Below are 23,264 nucleotides of genomic sequence, written 5' to 3'. Positions count from 1 at the left end.
TTCTGTATCGTATTGAAAAGGGGTTGTTTGACCTATAATGACAGTGGAACCCCTTTTGGTGCTATAAAAAAAACATTCACAAAAGATCCATTGCCATCAATGTAAAGAATCATTTGAGCATCCACCATATGGTTCTACATAACAGTGTTATTTAGGTTCTGTGTAGAACTATTTTTAAAGGTTCTGCATTCAAATGGTTCTCTGAGTAGTCTGGGTTCTATATAAAGCCCTTAAAGAACTTTTTTAAAAAGTACAATCTTGGAAAATGATGATTTGACAGTAACCATAGTGTTTATGGAACACTGAAATGGTTCTTTAATGGTTCTAGAAGACTGGTTCTTATTGTTGTAATTGGTTGTTTGTCATGTTGTAGCATTTTGTTAATTGGATTAATTTATTAAAGGAGAGAAATAAATGCTGTAAATGCTGGAGATAATGCTGCTGCTGTGATAATGGCCAGTATTTGAACAGGTTTATTAAAAAATGGAAAAATGCATTAGCCTGTAATATTGGTTTATATGAATAGTTATATAAATATATTAATATATATTTTTTGGTTATTGGCAATTGTAGCATGAGCAACACAATCATGACAGTTTTCAGAGTTGTGGGTGGTAATGATGATTACACTGTAAATATCAAGATACAATGATAAATCATTGGCTGATTCCTTAATGTTTTAATCTATGAAAGTTGCGTACGTATTCCAGCATGTGTATTCAAGTAAAATGAAGGCTGTGTCGTGTGTGTGTGTGTATGTGTGTGTATGGTTGTAGGTCTATGGAAATGCAGGATCTAGCCAGTCCGCACAGTCGAGTCAGTGGCAGCAGCGAATCCCCAAACGGCCCAAACCTCGATAACACACACATCAACAATAATTCCATGACACCAAATGGCACTGAAGGTAAGACCGCCTGTTTAATACATTGGTACTGGATAGAGTTCAGGTGGACTCCCAGGCGTCTTTTTCTACATGCTCCTTCTGATGTCCTCCTGTAGGTATAGTTTCCTACACAGGGCTGATGTTTATAGAGAGGTTTTGTTTTCTGCTTTGTTACAGATATAAAAAGAATTAACATTAAATTTCAATTTAAATGAAGAAATGAATACTGCATTTATTACACTAATAAATAGGTCTCTATAACTTAAAGTTACAAATTGTAGGTTAATTTGAACTTTATACAATAAAATGTAATATTAATTTCCTTATATAACAATACTAATGTTTTGTTGTATACAGTTACAATTAATGTTACATTAACATAACATTTCTCTGTATATAAGAATAGTCTTATATTGTAAAGTGAATAGGTGCTTTGCACCAAAAAAATTAAAATAATAATTTTTTATATAAAACAAAAATTGTATTTGCAAAAATGTTGTATGTACATTTTCCATTATATTGTATGGAGTGAATTAACATTACATTTTAGTGTATATATATATAGTGTATAAGGAAATTAAAGTAAAATTTCATTGTATATTGTATATTGAATTTATTGTTATTTATTATTTATTTATTTTATTTATTATTGTATATAAAGGCATTGTTTATGGTAAAGTCAATGTATGTAAAGACATTAGTAGATTTATTTGTAAATAAAGGATGTTTTTGCATTTTATATTAATATATTTATATGTATTTTTTATATATATAATATATATATGTGAAAGAATTAATGTTATAGGCACACTTAATAAACTTACAGTTTATATATATATATGTGTGTGTGTGTATATATATATATATATATATATATATATATATATATATACACACACAGTGCTATATTTTAAAAATGCAGAGTAATGTGAATGCCGTTAACTGTCTAAAAGCCCGTAAAACTTGATGTGAGCTTTATGTGAAGTTAGAAGTGAGCGTGCCACACATCGTTCCTGTAAGCGCTCACGTTCACTCCTGCTGGGAATCTTAATCTGTTCCTCAGGAAGCTCAGTTTACAAAACGTAATCTCATGTGTGGTTTTGTTGCGTTTGTGCATTGAGAAGCCCCCAGTGGTGGTGATGGGGTGGTTAGTGGGGTTTGGGGGGGTGGTTGGTGGGGTAGACTATCATGTGCCGCTTTTGTGTCTCTCTCTAGGTGATAACATCACTATGCTTACCACAGCTGACTGGTTGTTAAGTTCTAGTTCACAGTCCGCTGCAGGTTTGTGCAGTTCCGGTTGAAAACAATGAAAGGACAATAATTGGTGTGATTATTGATAATCAATCCATTCCCTGATTGGTTCCGCATTTTCAGTGCCTGTAATTGGATCTGATTGTGTTTTGCTTCAACTATTGTGCCTTTCATTAGGATTGTGTTTGTGCTGTGTTTGCTCTGACAGCATGATCTGAGATTCTGTATGTGAGTGAGTGAAGAAGTCTCATCAGCAGGACTGACTGATGCGCTTTCCACTTTTTCATTATTTATTTATTTATTTATTTATTTTGTATTCCTGCAATCGTTCATGGTTGTTTCTGGTATGCAGCTAGGCTTTAGCACGTCAGTGCATGCAGCCGGGCAACCGGACTACTGTTTTCCCTTTTTTTTAACTCAGACAGGGGAAAAGAGCTGAAGTGCGTTGGTGTGTGTGTGTGTGTGTGTGTGTGTGTGTGTCTTCCATCCGCTCTGTAGAGACACGTGTTTGAATCATGTTCGACATGAATGAGCCCGAGGCGTGTCGAGTGTGAGGGGTTTCACTGGGCATGGCTGAAATACCCACACTCTAAAATTCTGCTTTCATAAAGAGCCTCTCTCTGCCTCTCCCTCTCTCTCTCTCCCTCTCTGTGTGAAATCACCTCACTGTAACACTGAGCAGTTGGGTCAAACTCATAACTATTTTATACACACTACATAGCCTTGACAACTCAATTATACCGTACGTCCATGCATTCCACACACACACACACACTGCTGCCCGTGATTCTCTCTTTTTTTGCTGAATGATAACTATAGTGAAGAAAAGAAGAACTGACCTGATCAATGATATTTGATCTACTTTTATACAATCTACTTGATTCAATAATTAATATTTACTACGTAGTAATATAAAAAACTAATCAATATAATAAGAACAATAATAATCATCATAATAATAATCATCTTTAAAGCAATTCAAATTTCTAAGTGATTAATCAAATTGATGAATCAAATGGATGAATCCATAACTGAGATTTATTAGAGCAACAAAATAATAAAGTAATAAATCTAAAGCCTAATCAGTACAGTGACTCAGATTTGTATAATGGCATGCAATAAACAACTTGTCATCATTAAAGCCACTCAAATTTATAATACTCTGATTAATCAATAACTAGCCATCAGTAAAGCAACTCTTTAAAATTATAAAAAACTGATAAGTCAAGAAAGTAAACTTAATTAATAATCAACTGGGATAGATGTTATTAATAAATCATGCTGGATTGATAATCAACTGGGAAATTCATAGATTATTATTGATCAATTAAACTGAATACCCTAGATTGTAATGAATGAATAAATACATATACTGATAAATCAGTGGTGTGTCCTTTATGCTAAATGCAAAATCAGCTTCAGTATTGAGTCATTGAGCTGATGAATCAGTAGTGGATGGTGAAGTAGGTGGTCATGAGGTTATTACAGTGTAGTCTCACTTTCTTATAATTCAGCTTCTGATCTTATGAAACACTGTAAATGTTGATCTTACGCTGAAACCCGCCAACACATGGATTTTCATGTGTTTGTGGTTTCTGGTACTGCATTCCCTTAAATTGGGGAAATAAGCACGCTAAAACAGACGCTGTGTGGATGAATGTGGTGTGTGCTCTCTCTCTCTCTCTCTCTCTCTCTCTCTCTCTCTCTCTCTCTCTCTCTCTCTCTCTCTCTCCCTCTCTTTCTCTCTCTCTTTCTCTCTCTTTCTCTCTCTCTAAAAAGTCTATGTCCTCTTTTGCATTTCCAGTTAAAACAGAGCCAATGAGCAGCAGTGACATCACCACCTCTGTAGCCGACGGCTCATTAGACAGCTTCTCAGGATCAGGTAAATGAACACACACACACACACACACACATATATATATATATATATATATATATAGGTCATATAATATTACTGTTGCATGTAGGTACTGTTAAAAGATGACCCAGTTTCCAAAAGTTAAGTCTTTTGCAGTTTCAAAATAACAAGAAAGGAAAAGGATCCGAGGTCACCACCACCTGAAAGTCCTTACAAAAGGCTTCTAGTTCTGTGAGATACTTGGGCTCTCTTTTAAGGTCAATCCACAGATTTTGCAGTGATGTTTAGCATCAGCCTTGTGTCGATGTTCCCTGGAAAACATCTGAAGCTGAATTTTGTGTTGAGGATGAGGGAAAAGGTTTTCTTCTGGAGACTTTTCAATGAAGGTCACAGTGTTGCTGCACAGTAGAACAGTGCACCACTACACTTGAGTCTGCTCAATCTTACTTTTGCAGTAAAAGGGAAGCTTTTTATAACCTTTTTATAGTCCTCTGTGAGATTCACTTATCTTAATCGAGTGCCAGGCAGTTGCTTAGAGAAGCCAATGTTTGAACAAGATTAGGAGAGTCAGAGTATTTTTAATATATTTTTTTTAAAGCTTTCACATTTGCATCACCAGACCTTTCTTAACGATGATTGTGAACAAGCCATGGCACTGACAAACATGCCTAAATACTTTTGCATGCTACTTATTTCCTTTTTTCACTCTAAATTTGTACAAAACAAAAATAATACACTAATATACTAAAGTTTCATCTTTTCCGTTTGGCCTTTTGGAGATCAGGTCATCCTTTGCTCAGTTAGCTATTCACAGTAACCGAAATTGTGACCATTTTGGCTTTGGCATGCCACTGTACTTGTATAATGTACATGTATAATGTAGAAATGTTACAGTGTTACACATATATACATATGTGAATTAACATCATTCGCATGATGGTGTTCAGTGTGGAATTCTGATGCTGTGTAGCTGTTTTGACTGGATGACTGTTTTAAGCAGAGCCGCAGGAATAGCTTCAGTTTCTGAATGCTATTAGTTTCAAAGCTAAGCAAACATGTTTAGATAAGTGTTAGCGCCTCCTCACACCGCTTACTAAGCAAATGTAAGTGCTCACTGTGGAGTATAGCGTTGCTGCTAATTTGTCATATTTCCCTACAACCATTTGACTCAGTATTTGATACCTTAATGTTAGACGCACATAAATCATGGCCTTGACGCGTGTCTCTGACAGCACTAATGAAATATAGTAATGTTAGAGCCCCTTCAAGCTCTGGGGAGGGCTTTGTAGAGGCAGGTGCTGAAGTGAGGGGGAAAAGTGTTCAGTGTTAATACAGGAGCTAAAAGCAAGCGGTTTCGTACAGCTTCTCCACATCACCCCGCACTTCACAACCTAAAGCGATTATTGGTAACTCTTTACTATAGGGCATTTTAAATGACAGCTGACATGAATTTATAAAGGCTTATTACAACAAATTAACCACTCTCTAGGGAATGAAGTAATATGAAAAAATTACAGAGGCAGCCTTTTTGACACTTGCTGGAATAAGCATTTTTTTAAATGGTGCATAATTACTAGTAATATTAATTAATAATGATGTTTATTAATTCATTCACAACAGACCTGTAATACTGTACCAATACAGGTTGTTATGGATCAAGCGTAAAGCAGAATGGATTAAAAATGTCTTCACTGAACATAGGCCTTAATAAACCCCAGTATGTTTCTTAAAACAAAACATTATCATAACATTATTATTATTATTATTATTTAATTATTATTATTATTGACCAAAACATTTGCCATGCAATTTTATAACACTTAAAAATCAGTCCACATTGCTACAATATGATGTCATGTCACACAGTGGTGTGTGTGTGGTGGAATGCTCCTCCACACGGTCATTAAAGACTGTGTGTATGTTTAATGAAAGATTTAATATGTACCTGTAATTAAACCTGGCACTTTCTCAGTAAGCACCTCTTTAAAGTCACTACTGACCACTGCTGTGTGTGCGTGAACACTGTCTTTTAAAGTGTTACATGCAGTCAGCAGAAAACATCACCTGATTATTTTCCCTCATTATTGCTTAACCTGGAATAAAGTTAGTGAAACAAATGGAGTAACTGGGTGTAATTACTGTTTCCCTGGATTCCAGCAGCTCCGTTGGCGAGAACCAATATTTATCTTATTTTTTAATGCTTAAATATGTGCTTGCCTCTTTTCTTTTTTGACTCTGTGCAGCCATTGGAAGCAGTGGCTTCAGCCCAAGACAAACGCACCAGTTCTCTCCACAGATCTACCCTTCCAAGTAAGGCTACTTTTATTTTTCTTTAAAAAATAAGCAGCATCCAGCTTCACTCGGGCCTTTAATTAGATCCTGCTGCCAGATCTGCACGTCTTGTTTTCACTCATGTCTGCAGCTCGCATTCCCTCAAATCTGTTGTAATTATTATCTTGCAAAAATTTCCTGCCTGATTTATTGTTCTTTCACAATGTGTATCAACCGGACCATCCTTTTTGTTTTCCGTTTTTTTTCCCCCCTTCTTTTTCGACTTCGTTACAGCAGCATTTATTTCATTACGAGTGGCAGAATCTTACAGAATTTGTCAGTGATTGAAAGTATGCGCCTCATTTTTTGCACGTTATGCTTTTTTTCCCCAGCAGCCGACCGTACCCTCATATTCTTCCGACTCCTTCATCTCAGAACATGGCTGCGTATGGACAGACGCAGTACACCACAGGAATGCAGCAGGCCGCAGCCTACGCCACGTACCCTCAGCCAGGCCAGCACTACGGTATTCCGGCCTACGGTAAGAAGGCTGGCCTCTCCTCAGGCTTCTTTTGTTAATCTCAGATCCATAGACTGGTTTTGGCTGTACTTCTCACTCGAACACAGCCAGACAGAAAACTGTACTTTGATTTAGAATCCAGATGCTATAGATTATTTAGTGATTAATATATTGATTGATATTGCTGTCCTACAGTTTTTACAGTATCTATATCTGTCACTGATAATGAACTGATAATTGTCTATGGAGCCAAAAAAAATAAAAATGGGGTTTTGAATTACAGCCTGGCTGATATATCGTTGAGCTGATAATATTGATCAAAAAAGCTTGAAGATTTGCTCCTAAAAAAGCTTCAATTATTTGCTGCCACGTCAATTATTTCAGACAAATTTAAGCTAAACTGATGAATTTTAAGACAAAATAACATCCATAAGTATAATACCACACATAGAAAACTTCAGGATGACTGTAGTTACAACACCACAGTTACAGCACCGGAACAGTATTGGTTGGCTGGTTATATAAATAAACATTGCGGTTCTGTACTATTTTAAAAAGTCATTATTATAATATTCATTATCCAGTGTGAATCTTTGTACTATGAATCCAGTATCCAATATGTATTAAGAATGATTCAATGTCTACTATGAATTAGTCAGTATCTAATATGAATGATTCTATGAATGTACTATGAATGGTTAAAGTCTCAGAATTATTCATTATTCATTATGTCACTATTATTCACTAATAATTCTGTATATTCTCTGAATTCTTCTGTATCCTAATAGTATGTGAACGATTCAGAGTCTTTGAGGGGTTACGGAGAAAGGAGTCCAAAACAGTGCAGCTGTGAAATGTGAAAGAAAGCAGAACCACAATCTAGAAGTCAATGAGCTGAAGCTTGATGAGTTTGACATGTTTCCTGTTTCTACTTTGGATAGATTCATTATCATTCATCATAATTTGACAGTGTTTCGCTTCTCTTACATCATGTTTGTTGGAATGCTATCCAACAAATATATCATGCTTTACTGTTTTAGTCCTCTAACTCATAAGGCATGATTATATGATAGTAGTATGTTTGCAGAAGACCATTTGTGTTGCAAATGATGAATAAGTGACATTAAAAGGAAATGGTATAGTAACAGGGTGGGGTCTAAGACCCCAGTGGTTGGTCTAAGAACTGCACATGAAATTACTGCATTACACAGGGCTGTGAATTTTCCAGAGACGTTCTTTTTTAATTGTGGTTTGTGCACAGTCCTAAATTCCACTGCTTCTAGTCAGAAACTCGACTAAACTCACGCTGACATTTGCTCCTCGTTCCAGTTTGTTCACAACCAATTGCTGAGATTTGTGTTCCGGGTAGGAAACCGTAGTTCCTAAACTGTGAAGAACTGTGCTGAGGTCTTGTTTTTCACCTGCCAGCCCATGATCCTTGCTAACGTGTTTCTCCTTTTGTGCTGGTCAGACAGATGTCAAAGATTAGACGAAAGGATACCAAAACAAAAACAGTTCACACAGCCACAGAGAGTGCCGAACACAGGCTGTACAGGTTTTCTTGTTGGATCTTGGGATTGACCGAACTTAAAAAGTGCTGAAAGTATGCTGAGAAATAAAGCAGTTTAGAGCCAAATTATCTGAAACATGCTGAAGAATTTAGATGTTTGTTTGAGTGGAAGCAAACTATAAACCTGCACCGGGCCTGATTCAATCTAATCACAAGAACGTTCCACCTCAACTAAGACCAAAAAGGTGTGGAGGGGTCTTTATTGTTCCACTTTCAGCACTGCAAGCAATCCCAGTTAACCCTTATTAGTCACTAGTTAAATATATTTATATACTTTTATTATTAATCCCAGTCATTGAATGATTAAGCTTTATTCAATACTTTTGGGATAAGTTGGGGAGATGGGGCCGAGGTGGGGTGGTGATCATCCAACACCCTGACCTCACTTCCTCACTTGTATTTGAAGAACAAGTTCTTTACTAAAAAACATCAGTTGTAAACTCTAACACCCATTGGATGTTTCTGAGTAGAGCCTTGTGCCTTATGGCAGTGTGAAAAAATGGAAACTGAAAAATTTCTGGCAGCTTTATAATAAATTCTTAATTATACAATGATTATTACAATATAATAATACTTATTATTACTAATATTATTGTTATAAATTCTCTGCTTGTTTCAAAGAACTATGCGTTTAATCATTTCTGTAAAATTCAAGACTTGGCGTTTGTTGTAACTGTAGCTTCAGGGTTAATGCAAAGCTTCTCAGCTTTTAGGGTGTTTCTCCACATGTTTCACTGCTAGCTTGAACCATGGCCCTGTAAATCGACCAGATGTTGGTGTTGTTTGTTGTGGAGGAAGCGACACTGAGGACAGTGCATCACGGCTATGATGTCACTAACTGATTTAGGTCCATTGTGGGCAGGCATCAAGACAGAAAGCGGGCTGAGCCAGGCCCAGTCTCCGGGCCAAAGCGGCTTCCTGAGCTACAGCTCCAGCTTCTCCACGCCGCAGACGGGACAGGCACCCTACAGCTACCAAATGCAAGGTAAGGGTCTTATTAGTCTTCTACAGTTTCTTCTTCTGCAGCTTCTTCTTTTTTTTTAGATTTACAGCCTTTTTGACAGACGCACCAGAGGTGTGAGATACAGCAGTGAGAGTCCAGTTTGCCACAGGGAGGGCACAACGGTAAACCAAGCAGCTTCCCACAAATCCGACTGAAATCACACCTATGCAGTGAAACTGGTAGTACAGTCTTCATCTTCTTCTGCTTCCTCCTTCTCATCTCTTCTTTCTCTGTAGCTTCTCCTCTTCCTTCTTTTTTACTGCTTCTGTTTCAAAATAACAGCTTCTTCTATTATACATACAAATGATTCGTATACTGCTTTCTATATAGAGCTGTCATTGTTAAAGGATAGTGTCTATGTTGGTCCAAGTACAGATTAAGGATGTCTATGTTTTTTTTTTCAATGTAAATTCCAACACATTTCAGCTGTTTTACTTAGACACTAAACAAATCAGAGAGGAACCTGGAGTGAAATGGAAATAATGCCCATAAGAACATGAGAAACAACCCCTGAGAGAAACATAGACTCAGGAGGAAAATCTTCTTAAGAGCATGAGGAAATAATATTAAGAGAAACCATCTCCTTCTTTTTTTATTTCTTCTTCTTCACCTTCCTCTTCTCCTTCTTATCATTCTCTCCTTTGTCTTGTTGTTCTTTTTCCCCATTCCCTTCTTCTTCTTTTACATCTTCTTCCCCATTCCCTTCTACTTTACCTTCTTATTTTTCTCCTTCTTTTTCTTCTTCTTCTTCTTCCAATTTAAGCTGTGCTTTCTCTCTGGGCCCCTTTAAAGATGGCAGCCAATTAATGGGCACATAGCCAGACTTTTTTTCTAGAGACTTTCAGAGAAATCAACACAGATGGAAAAAATAGCTGCTTTTACTATTTAGGGATAGACCAGTCTCTTTTTTTCCACTGCTTGGCTCAGTGCTTGGCCATGGATGTTCTTAAGTGTGTTTGTTTAAGAGGGAACACCAGGCTCTCTTGGAAGTTACATACTCCTTCAGGGATCTGAGAGAAAGCCAGGCAGACTGCCTGCCACCCAGTGTTTGTTAGGGACTCTCTCTCTCTCTCTCTCTCTCTCTCTCTTTCTCCCACTTTCTTTGCCTGAAGCACTTCTCTTCTGGACTCTCACACACACACACACAAACAGACACACACAGTTAGTGGTGGTGCCAAATAATGTGTGACAGTAGAAACATCTCCACATGTTTTTGAAAACTCTCCAGAGCATCTCACAATAAATAACGCGGCACAGCGGCAGATGTGGACGCTTCTCTTCTCTTTTTCCCCCGCTTAGTTTAATAGACTCTGCTGTTGCTGGTGAGTGTGGCAGGTTTGTGTGGTGGATTGTCAAGGGTTTGGTCAGAGATCATTTATTTCATCAGTTTATTTCTTAGATGTGTTTTGAATACATTGAGATGACATCAAATCCTGGGTCATATTAAACATCTGTAATAACTGTGTAGTTACACATGAAAAACCCATGCACCTGTGAGTTGCATACATTCAGGTTACAGGTGGATTACAGAGGTATAGCTTATTTAAATGCACTTGTTTACTACTTTTTTTTTTACTTATTCAACATTTTTACTCATTTCCAGTTCCCCCACTAGCTTGGAAGAAGCTCCACCGTATCTTTTTAAAAACTACCACTAACACAACTCCACTGGAGCTCGATAGGTTTGATGCAGTAGAGTGAGGGTAATTGCATTTGTATAATAACTGCTTGCCCAAGGAACAGTAGGCCTACAGTGTGAGAGTAATTATACACACTACCACTTTACAGGACAGTTCTAGGCCTTGCTTGGACTCTCTACACACTACTACAGCAAGCTAAATCCTACATGTAGACTGTAATTACTCTCATACTTTAGGTATAATGTAGTTCACACAAATCTAATTACCCACACTTATGTTGTACTTCGTAAGAGAACATAAGCTGTTACAGCTATCAAGGTACACTTATAGTGTCATATTACAGGTTAGTAGTTACATTGTAGTTCCATGTAAAATGTCAGTGTACAGCTGTACACTTTGGCCAAGCTGGACTAAATGTGTAACTATACCAATTTGGTCCTACCGATCAGCCAGCTTCATCATACCAGAAAAAAATGTACCCTATGCTGGTCATTATTCCATGTGATTTATTCAGACATGCATATATAGTCTTATTCAAAAGAGGTCACATAAAAATAAGTCACATTCTGAACAGAGACATGCTTATTCTTAAGCATAATCACCCTATGTTTGCCCTAATTTCACATATTGGGGGAAAGAAAACAGAAAACGTAGCATGTACTAATGTGTCATTTAACTGTAGTTAATATATTGTATTAAAAAAAATAATAATTTTGGGATCTGTTCAGAATATTCAGGACATTTACCTGTGATTTTATTGCACCATGTTTAGCGAGTGTTTGTCCGTGCAGTGCTGCTTAGTTAGAGTTGGAATGGGTCAGTTTGATTTACTCTAGGCGCCTGACAGTCCCCCCCTCCCTCTACACACACACACACTCACCGATAAACACATTAGCCACTGACTGCACAAATGACAGATGACCATTAACCAGCCAGACTGGTCATCTCCGTTTAGCTCTCAGCCCTGTATCGATCTGGCAGAGGAAGAGTGCTGAGCTCTGGTCTCTGAAAGGCTTTAGTCCAGCACAGGTTGAATCTCTTTTCATGCCCAAATGTGCCTGTGAAACCTGCTAACCCCTACATGATGAAATGATGTGTACACCTGATTTCTTTCGTTTTATTTTTCGCAAAATTACAAAGGAAGTTTTTGTTTCTGCAAAGCGAGTCAACAGAAACTTTCCGACAGGCTCAGATTATCATAAACGATCTCCTCTTTTACTTACAGACACGGATGTAAAAGTTTACAGCCAACTTTCCATTCAGTTTCTCCACCTGTTTCAGTAAAACTACCAGTCAGAAACCATTCATAAGAAACTACAGCAGGACTTAGTTAGGATCATTTGGAGCACTGCTATAGGACTGACCAGGGCTGGACCAACTGCTGCTGTAGACGAAAAGTCCTGGACACAATGGTCATGACTTGATCCCAACCCCCACATCCATTCGATACCTACCCCAGTGTCAGACACCCTCAGTGTGGCCAGCCTGCAGCTGTCCAAGGGAATACTATTAGATTAATGCTTTTGCTCTGCGTTCTCATATCCAGCAGCATTCCACTCTGTTATACTGCTGTGATTGAGAAGTGTGAGGGAACAGGACATGCCTGGCTCTCCTTTTGGAGGAGTCAAGAGTTTAACATATATTGTAATTATTACATATGCATGTGCAGCATTCAGAGTTATGTATTAAACACACACACACATACACTTAACTGCTAACTGTAAATGATTCAAGCACCAAAAATATAAAGCTGCTTAGTAATGCAACACTTTTACAGAGTACACAAAAGAGTCTAAAAAGTAGGACTGAGTGATTTTAATTCAGGATGATGGCAACGGTGTAGCAACAGGCCTGTACTCCTCACACAACGTGAAGGGTTAGCAGGAAAAAAAAAAAAACAACAAAAAAAAGTCCATCTGGACTTGATCGCCTGCTCCCCGGAGAGACGTACGAAACTTCTGCTACAAATATTGTGCGCTGATGATAGACGTAGCCCATGGCAAGAAGACTGATCAAGCACAGCAAATGGACTCGCAATTGGAGAGTCGGTGTCTCGTCCTGAGTGAACTAAGTGGAGCACGACAGAGCAGGGGGATTCTTTTTCTTTTTTTTGTGGCCCCAGGGAATGACCAGGCCTTTCCCCAGCATGGAGTCATTCTTCATGGACAGGAGGGGGTCTCGCTGGGCTTTCATGTGGCTCCGCGCTCTTTCCAGAGTCAACGGCCGTCTCGCAGCCCCCTGCTTTTATGACTTTTTGAACTGTAGGTTTAGCTAATTTGGTGTGCAATGGGAGTTTGATGTGTTGCTCTTTATGTGAGCACGTTTTCTTTGCCCCTTGACCTTCTTTAGCACATTAACAAAGAAACACAGAGAGAGACAAAGCAGAGGCGTTTGACCACGCGTTATTGTTGAGACGTCCGGTATGATCTGGTAAATAAGAGGTCTCTTTAATCATGGGATTTGTGCAGGGTCATTAAAGCGGCCGTACTGGCGCACTGGGCCACACACTGGCATGCTAGCAAAGCTGCTTCGCGTTTGTTACGGTTTCGGAAAGGGAGGTGGGCTGAGAGGGTGGGGGAACGGTGGGAGCACTCGCTGATGACCACAGGATGAAAGACTCTCCTTCTGTTTGTTTCCCTGAACAAAGGTGTAATTACTCTCTTTTATTTAAGCTCAGTAAATTAATCTCTTGTGCGTTTCTCATGGAGGGGCCGGTTAGCGCTCTGGGCGCCTGTGAAGTAGACCTGGCAGACTTTATGAAGAAAAGAGAGAGAGCGAGAGAGAGAAAGAAAGAGAGAGAGCGAGAGAGAGTGCAGCTGTTCATTAGCTTAGAGGCTGTTGATATTAGTTAACCAACCAAAGCGGGAACAAACTTCTGGGAAAATACTTTCACGGTGACACATCGCTGAAATGGAAATGTTAGCGAGACTCGTTATATGTTTTCAGTAAGCTCTTATTTTCAGTTTGTTAATCATTTCAAAGCTCTACTCTAAGCCTTGCTGTGTTTAGCATATCAGCTTAGCCTAACACCGTGCCCGAACAGCAAGCATGTGCTCAGATGTAGCATTCCATCGCATCGCAGGGCCTTCAGAATGCCTAGGAAGTCAAAACGTAAACGGTTTTAACCTACTGGGCCTGACTTAAAACCTTAGCTAGCTTAACAGCGCTCTGAATGCAATCACACACTCTCTCAGACTGAATCCATGCTCAGTCAACATCTCATTGACCAACTGTTGTGTTATATAGTGCTGGAAAACACACAACTGCTCGAAACCCTCAGGTTTAGAAATCTGGCCTGTGCTTCATTTTTTCAAACACCACTGAAGCTTAACACGTTCCAAGGACAACGCTAACTGCTCATTCTGTTACATCAGCCAACAGACGCCCCCACTGGCAAGCAGTGATGGGGGAGAGGGAGGGCCACCTACCCACCCAGAGAGTGTGAGGCCAGTTATGCTTTCTGGCAATCCCAGTCACGGATGGATGTTGCGTAGTCGAGGATCAAAACCTGTGACCTCCCAAAGACAGAGCCAATTAAAAACAACATTGCTAAATTGGTAGGGTTTTAGCTTTTATTACCTGGCAGCTGCATTAGCATCATAACTGCCATGCTAATCAGTGGGGTATAAGCTTCTGATACTTGTTAGCTATGTTAGTCGTTCAGCTCTGGTGTAAAACCACTGAAACACCAAACCTGTGGGACTGTGGGAATTAGATTCTGAGTCGTGCTACCTCTATGATCCAGAGCCTGGAAGAGATTTCATCAGCCTGGAGGTGCTTCTTTTGAGCAGTGAAGATGGACATGTATATCATTTGGGGGCAGGAAATTAGGCTGAATCCGCCCCTCCTTCACCACCCTTCAGTGGTTTACACACAACAGTGGCACTGTTTCAGCCATTGTGGAGATAGCAATGGATAAAACACCCCCCCCCCCTCCCCGTATGCCCCCCTCCTTTCCACCCACCAGCCCCTTTTCTTCCTAACCATCAGCCCAGATGAAATCCCTGATAAGGACAGAGGAGAGATAAAGCCGCTGTTATTCATCTCCCTTAAACCGCAAACACCCTTCATGCCCCCATTTTACCTGCGAGCGCTTTGGCTGTGGAGCGGGTTTATACACAGGGTTTCACCTCCACTTCACCCCAGGAATCATTTCCTGTCTGTCACGTCCATCTGTAATGCTGTTTGATGTCTTTCTAATGCAGACATGCTTCATTCAAGACTATACGTGCATGTAGTGTAGCCTGTTCCACTGTTGGAAGCTGTACTCTTAATGTCCTTGCAACATTACACAATTTCTACAACTGCTTTTGGTTCTTGAGGCAGATTTTAAACCATTGTTCAGAATTAAATGGTTAGGTAAAAATCAATAAATGAATATGAGTGGTTTGGGGTGAAATGCTCCATTCAGCCAGTCAGAATTGTTCACTCACAGAAAGATGTTACACCAAATGATTAAGAATATGCTGTCTGGTGTTGGGTTAAAACATTACAGTGGTGGAGGGATACATACAGAGCATTGTGCTGCAAAAGTAGTCCCCAAAGAAAACACAGGGTCGCGTCACTGATGGGTTTTGGATAAATATACGTAAAGCGTTTTTTGTCCAAACTGTGCAGAAACTATTTAGATTGAAGTCCTGTAGGAGATTTGTTGGCTTATGCACACTTGGAACACATTTTTGGATACGACTGTATGATATCACCGACTTTACATGTGCTTCAGTATGTGTGCATCATGCTGCGCTGCATTTGCACGCGTCAACTCACAGTTATGTTTCTTTTCTCCCAGGAGGCAGTTTTACAACAACGTCCGGACTGTACACAGGAAGCAACTCGCTCACAAACTCCACTGGATTCAATAGCACACAACAGGTAGCCCTAATCTCATTTTCTTACTTTGGGTTATCTCGTCCATAAACAACGTAAACTGTAAACTGTATTTCCTCCGGTTTTTAACTGTAGCCTACACACACACACACACACACACACACACACACACACACACACTCACACACAGCCGTCTGATACCTGCTGGACTCTCCTCTGGGTTTCTGGAAGCCCTTAGAGGAGGACATGTGTACACTTGTGTGTATTACCCCACATGATATGAATCACTCCAAGTGTCCTGACCGCTGTAGACATGGATTACCTCTCGCTCTTCACACATACAGTATGAGTTATGCCACGAGCAGAGAAGAGCGGGGAAAAGAGAAGAGAAGACAGATCACGGTCTCCAGATGTAGCCCTCTGGAGACACGTGTTGGCCTTTACGTTTTTGGAGCCAGGTACAGCTGCCTAAAACAAAATAAAAGTAGGATGTAAATGAAGAATATTCCTATAGGATAAAAGCAGCATATTAGAAAATGATCCCAGCAGAAGTGCAGGTAGGATAGTTTGATTGCATGCATTACTAATAGAGTAAATCAATGCTCTTAATATTAAAATTTATATTTTTCTGAAAATGATATTTTTAAATAAGAGGATAAAGCTATGATGATGGAGGTCATGGTGAACAGTAAGTTATTCCTTGGGCATGCTTTTGGAAAACGCAGTACTAACAGTAAAGCTGGGGTAAGTAACATGCTTGAAAACAGCAAAATTAGCATGAAAATCACAGGAAAAATCTAAAATATAATATAATTTTTTTTATATACAAGAGTGCACATACATAGTAACCCTCGGTAGGATGATGTTTAATTTGAATTTAAATGAATAACAATTCTCACTCAGAATATAAACCTTGGAGAGAGCAGTTGTGTTGACATAACATATTTTATTCATGTCATTTTTTAATTATGTACATTTTTCAGATAATTTTATCCAGTGAAATCATACACCCTATATGAGTTTCTGACGATCCAGGATGTTTTTTTTGGTGCAGGACTACCCCTCCTACCCGGCATTTGGACAGGGCCAGTATGCGCAGTATTACAACAGCAGCCCTTACACATCACCCTACATGACCAGCAACAACACCAGCCCCACCACACCGTCCACCACTGCCACCTACACCCTGCAGGAGCCGCCGTCCGGCATCACCAGTCAAGCGCTCACCGACCAGTCCGCAGGTACCACGCTCACCAATATATGAAACAACACATATACCAGCACATTGCTACTGGTTCCTTGCCTAATTTGCATACACTGCCCTTTTTGTGCACACAATAAAATAGATCAGTGTGTAGAATAGATCAGTGTCTTTTTTCAGCGCTTTCTAAGACCTACCATGTTTTTATTGCTGTATGAAAGATGGAGGTGTTCTCATTCTTGTTGGATGTGCTGTGTATTTCCTGAGTGAGCATGAGTTTGGATCAGTAAGAGCTTTTTTTTAATCCATCAGAGAAAAGATAAATAGCAAAGAAATGTGACGTATATTCCTATTCATGTGTTTTCTCTCAGAATGAGCATTTCTTGCACTAACAGATACAAATCTGTGAATGCTTTGTTAGAATTCTTCAAATAAATGCAGCAAGCATTGTTGCGGATCATGGTGTCCTATGGAAAAAGATTAAAGCAACAGGCACAGCAGCATGCATGGGTGCAGGCGCAGAATGGGTGCAGATATGGCTTGACAAGTGTATGTAAAAGGAAGAGAACAGGCCTCATAAAATCTAATGCTTCATGTGGCAATAAACATCAGTGTTGTTGTCAGGAGTAATAACAGCATGCATTTTTTGATCCGTCCTTAGTCCAGAGATTTTTGGCAGATTTAATGGCAGTTTTCTATTGTTTGTCACTCTTGCAACACCTCAATAATAAAGAATGTGATGTAATCAAGAAGACATACCCCTACCTAAACCTGCACCATTGCAGTTTTCTCTTCCAACCCAAGTCACACATTGAAGCTCCTTTGGCCCAGAGATGGTTTAAACAGTTTACAGCTGTTGCCAAACCAAACTACTGCTAAAAGCTCAACAGGCAGATCAGGCCATGTTTTAGGAGTAATGATGAGGAATTCAGAGTAAAACAGCAGAATAAAAGATTACTGCAGTGTTTTAGGTGTGATTATACTGTATATTCTTATTGTATTGTGTTTCAAAACTGCAGTCTGTCTACATACCCCCCTCTCACACACACACACACACACACACACACACAAGCAGACTATTACCACAGTTTTAGTGATCATCTGTTCTTAATGTTTTTTTTTAAGCAATTTCAGGCATTTTAGGTCTTATGAGAATGAGAGAGAGATTGTCCTCTGGCACGTAACTAAAACTAAACTTCTTCACCTGAACGTTTTCCAAGAAAAACTCTAACAGACTGTGTAAAATGTAGGAAGAATCCAAGTGTTAGTGTCTGAATAGGAGTGTGTGTCACTTTCAAGCATTTGAAGTAAAACCTTTATTTTGATGTTTTACTACAGAAAGGGTTTCGGTGGAGGAGCTGGACTGTAGTTTTAGTGCAAAAGTTGAATAGTAGTTAAAATTGTGGTGCAAAAGTTCAATAGTAGTAAATATTTTGGTGCAAAAGTTGTATTCATATTGCTGCTACCTTTTTTCAATTTCTCTACTTTTCCATATTTTATTATATTTATTTGTTTAATTTATTCAGTAATTGCTCTTTGGGTGTAACTGGGACCTTGCGATCACAATTGTAGTTAAAGTAAAAGATTTACTGAAAGAGTTTTAGTGCTAAAGTTTTGGTGCAATTATTTTACTGCAGGTAGGATTTTGGTGCAAAAGTTTAATAGTAGTTAAACTTGTGGTGCAAATGTTGAATAGTAATAAAGGTTGATTGAATGTGAAGTGAATTTTGAACACAAAACTAATTCAGTCTAAAAACTAGAGCTCTTTCTTTTAGAAGTGTATAACAGTGTTATTGTTTCTGCATGCACGGCACTATTCTGGAGGTCATACACTTGAATGGAAAACATTGCCATTCATTGTTGGACAGCAGCATGCCTGCCTGCCTGCCTGCCTGCCTGCTAGTCCAGCTCATGAATGCTGTTGGCAGAGAAATGTCCATGCCACGCATTCCTTCTCCAACCACTCGGCTGACTAACGTCGGAATACTACTGTCAGTTATGAAGAATTAAAATCAAATTAGCTTAGAGAAATGAAGGCAGGCTAAGACTCTGTAAGTGTGCACCTATGCTGCTATTGGCTGTTCTGGGTTGAGCTGCCTTTTTTTTTCCAACAGAGCCAGAATAAACACTGCGGACGTGGATTTAATGAATGCATTGTCATAAAGGCAATAATGCAGCTATTGCTATTAAAATGAGCCAGATTCACTCAAAGATAATTGCTTAGCTGTAGTCCAATAATCACATTATTTTTTACTTACTTATTGTGCTTTATAGATGCTTACATGTGGAGCATCTCTCTCTCTCTCTCTCACTTTCTTTTAAGCTCCACAGTAAAAGTTCGTAGTGATTTTTGCTTTTATTGTGAAGATGACTTCCCTTTTACACTCAGCCTGTGTCTGTCCATATGAGACTCCCACACCTCACACTAATAGAACTCTGCTTTCCACTCACACCAGACTGGTGTCACTGCAGATTGAGGGCATTAGTACAGTAAAAAGTAACAGCGGCAGGAAAACTGCATTCCACACCATTCTGGTGATTAATCAGCGGTTCACGTGCGTCCCAAACCGCTCCTAGTTAGAGCGAGAAAAATGTGATCACATTGCCAACTAATCAACTATTAAATTAGCTGCCAACGAATTTGGCTGTCAAATGTAGCCCTGTGTAATATCTCTAAAAATAGCCGCAGACTACAAATCACTCAAATCATTTTCATTTCAATCGTTCTGGTGGTGGTTGTCGGCTGATCAGTGCAGTTGATAAAAGAGGCCTGTTTGTTTGGGCTTCATTTCGCTGGCCGTAAACACAGCTCCTGGCATGCTCTCTGAACAGACTCCTGCCGACCACAGCCTGCAAATGAGCTGTTTATTTTGCTTCTACACGCTGCTTCCACTCTTTCGTTCACACTTGTGTTTCCAGTTTTAAAAAAAAGAAAAAGAAAAAGCAGAAGCCGCTTGGCTATGTAGTTGTGTGGAGTAATTAACGAACACGACGCAGATAGCGAAAACCCAGCGCGGCACGCTCCCCACAGCCATTACTGCAGCCTAAACGGTATCAGGGGTGTAAGGGGATCAGATAAACAGAATATTAGCATCTACAGTAGCTCCAGCCCTGGGCTTTGGGTGAGGTAAACGGATCCAGCTGCAGTGTTCAGTTCTGAAGGTGAAAGCCTTTTTTTATTCCCCTCTTTTGATTCGCTGCCGTTTGTCTTTTTTTTTCCTGCAGGAGAGTACAGTACAATCCACAGTCCATCAACCCCCATTAAAGATTCAGATTCAGATCGATTGCGTCGGGCTTCAGATGGAAAGTCACGTGGTCGAGGGAGAAGGAATAACAACCCGTCTCCACCTCCAGACTCTGACCTTGAGGTACTGAAATGCAGCCAGAATTACATAGCAACATACACACACACACACACAGCGGTCTCATTTATCTAGTTATTGATCTTATTAATCAGCTTTAATAGGCACACATACATAGATTCATATTTTTACTAATAAATGATCAGACGTTGTTTATTAGTGGTTATAAATTATTTACTATCCACTATCAATTACTCTAGCAATTTACTAAAACCAAAGAGAAAGTTCTGTAGTTATGAGAGTGAGGTATGGAAATGCGCCCCTATATATGGGTCCTTGGAGTTAGTTGTAGGTGCATAAACAAATCATAATATAATATAATATATAGTATATGTTTCATTTAAGTTACATAAATAAGAATATGAATAAATAAGTTTGAAATGCCTACCCCTTTTCAAAAAACATGACCTGAAAGGTCCAGCTAATTGCAGCCATTAGCATGCTGACATCAGGGCATGTTAACATATCCTGTTAATTAGTTTGTCGGTATTGATCGTGTTAATGCAGTCGATGGGCAGTCATGGTGGTTGTGGGTAGTAGTGACCGCGCGTCCATCCAGCAGGACGAGCCATGCGTTCCCTAGGCTTCCAAACCCCTGCGTCCTGCAGATATTGACATGCGGCTCGGTTTGCATGCTACAGAGTTCAGCATTGATTTAGCTTTCTCTTTCTCCAGCGCGTGTTCATCTGGGATTTGGATGAAACAATCATTGTTTTCCATTCCTTACTCACGGGGTCTTACGCCAACAGATACGGACGGGTGAGTGACGTGATTTAACCCTCTCTTATCTACTGTACGCTGGGAGATCCGTCAGTTCCCTTGTGTGTGCATTTTTCAACTGATTAAGGGGCCCATATCCTGTATGATTCATGTACTGGAATTTTCCAATTTTTATTTACACCTTTTTTAATTTATATGTCACAATATGGGCCCTTTAAAAGAGTAGTGCGTGAGCTGCATGTCCAGGTTGCTGTCAGTAAAATGGTTCAGCATGTGGAAGTGGAGCTCTGTGTGTGCTGCCATGTTTTTACCACTGTATAAAAGCAGCTCAGTGCTGCCTTTATTGTTGGATAATGTATCTGACCGATCAGATCGTTATGGAAATGCTTACTGTTGTTTAACTGGTTCAACAGACGGACAATAAAAGGCCAGTCACATGTGTATCACATGCCAGTATCGTGCTGTTCATGTGTTTAATTTCGAGTCAGTTTGGAAGTGCCTTTTTTAGATCAAGTTCTTTGGACTGGAATCACTGTTTTTTTTATATGAAACTAAATCAGTGGGAGGTAAATATGCAAAATGATTCTACTGAACTAGCCAGAACCGTCTCCAGACAGTCAGAGAGACTTAGCAAACAAAACCTAACTAGCAAGCTAAAGCTAAATTAACCAGCATAAACAAAAGCTATTGTCAGTCCATCTATTGTTCTGTTTGTACATTTGCTCATTCACACATTTGCCTGTTCATTCATTCACCCATCCATCGTTCACCCATTCGTCTTCGTCTGTTCCTTTGTTTTTTTCATCCTTTTGTTTAACCAGCCATGTGGTTTTCAAGCTGTGCTCTATCATATTTAACCCTAACCCAATCCTTTGTCTCAAACCAAAATTTAAACCTAACCCGTATCCAGATTCGAACCCACTTAACACTTAACACTATTTCACCAGATAGTTTGTTCACAATCTGCCTGAATACTCTGATGAGTTGTTGTTATGTAACTTTGTTGTAAAGCTAGTGTCAGTCAGTCACGTAGCCTCTCCCTAGGAGTCATATACCCCTTGTCCCCATGTAGAATTATTTCTATCTAAAACAGCACTGAAGAAACTGTGATAAAGAAATATGTGTCCAGAATTATGAGCAGTATGAATAACTTTAACTGAGTTATAATTAAAAAGTTATAATAAAATGAATATAATTAATTAAAAGAGTAATTTTTGTACATAGATACATAAAATCTATGAATACACAAAAGCAGTGATTTAAAACAGTAGTGCTGAGACATCACTTTGAAGCTGATTAAACACAAGAACAGACAGGCTTTCCCTGGGCATTATAGGGTTAACTGTAAAAAATTGGATTTTGCTTAGAAAAACATACAGAAAGAAGGACAGATTTGGCTTCTTGCTATCTCTCTGCTTTGGACGCTACATCCAGATAATTGTTTCTTTTTTTAATAGGCCTGATGAGGCCTTCCAGGCATTCAGCTTGGCCTGCAGCTGTCCCCGCAACACGGCCGGTACAGGCGTGGGCCGACAGACAGTTGTACTGCGAATGTCCGTTGACACTCCTTAAGGGTTTTTTCTCTGTCCTTCAGAAATACTTCACTGTTAGTTTAATTAAGTGCTTTCTAAACCGAACTCACTCAGTCAGATTAGCCCGTGGAATCCCCAGAGCAGTCCGCCCAACTGCACACTGAGGGAAACAGGCAGCGCTCAGTTCACTCAGGAATCGTGTTAAAAAAAAAAATAAAACACTTAAAAGTACAAAACAAACTGCTTGTTTTTGGAAATACCTTTAAAATAAGGTATGGTTTCCTAAAGAACTTATCAGTGGATGGTTTTTAAAGGATTATAGGGTTTTACCTTACATTCACCTTACATTCAAACACCCTTATTTTTAGGATATTTATGGGATTTTACACTTTAAGCAAAAATGACTTTATGCAATACTGCAAAGACATTCTTTGACATGTAACAATAGTGGTGTACATATATCCCACATGTTCTCTTACACATTGGAGTGTAAAGGAATAGGTAGGAGCATTTAGGAGATAGGAGCACAATGACTAATTGAATTTTGTGTTTTATTTTAGGGGAAGGGAAAAACAGTGAATTTAAAAGCTGATTGTTACATAATTAAGCAACAGATAATGTTTTTA

At 39.2% G+C, this 23,264-nt stretch overlaps 1 protein-coding gene across 4 annotated transcripts in view; it reads left to right on the top strand.

The window, feature by feature from the left end:
* eya1 (EYA transcriptional coactivator and phosphatase 1) overlaps window positions 1-23,264 on the top strand; it is a 57,292-nt gene that overhangs the window by 9,746 nt on the left and 24,282 nt on the right. For 2 of the 4 annotated variants that reach the window (XM_072657156.1, XM_072657164.1), the window contains exons 2-10: window positions 777-904; window positions 3,939-4,016; window positions 6,236-6,302; window positions 6,656-6,804; window positions 9,216-9,338; window positions 15,786-15,868; window positions 16,878-17,064; window positions 20,250-20,392; window positions 21,062-21,145. In XM_072657156.1, the coding sequence (XP_072513257.1) occupies window positions 781-904; window positions 3,939-4,016; window positions 6,236-6,302; window positions 6,656-6,804; window positions 9,216-9,338; window positions 15,786-15,868; window positions 16,878-17,064; window positions 20,250-20,392; window positions 21,062-21,145 (1,038 nt within the window). In that variant the 5' untranslated portion in view covers window positions 777-780. Of the gene's footprint in view, window positions 1-776; window positions 905-2,098; window positions 2,165-3,938; window positions 4,017-6,235; window positions 6,303-6,655; window positions 6,805-9,215; window positions 9,339-15,785; window positions 15,869-16,877; window positions 17,065-20,249; window positions 20,393-21,061; window positions 21,146-23,264 lie in introns of those variants that run through there. The other 2 variants (XM_072657178.1, XM_072657171.1) reach the window with 2 other exon arrangements.

The sequence above is a fragment of the Salminus brasiliensis genome, chromosome 1, assembly GCF_030463535.1.
Source record: "Salminus brasiliensis chromosome 1, fSalBra1.hap2, whole genome shotgun sequence".
Lineage (NCBI taxonomy): Eukaryota > Metazoa > Chordata > Actinopteri > Characiformes > Bryconidae > Salminus > Salminus brasiliensis.
Note: the sequence above shows the minus strand (reverse complement) of the source record. Positions and strands in the feature narration are given on the sequence as shown.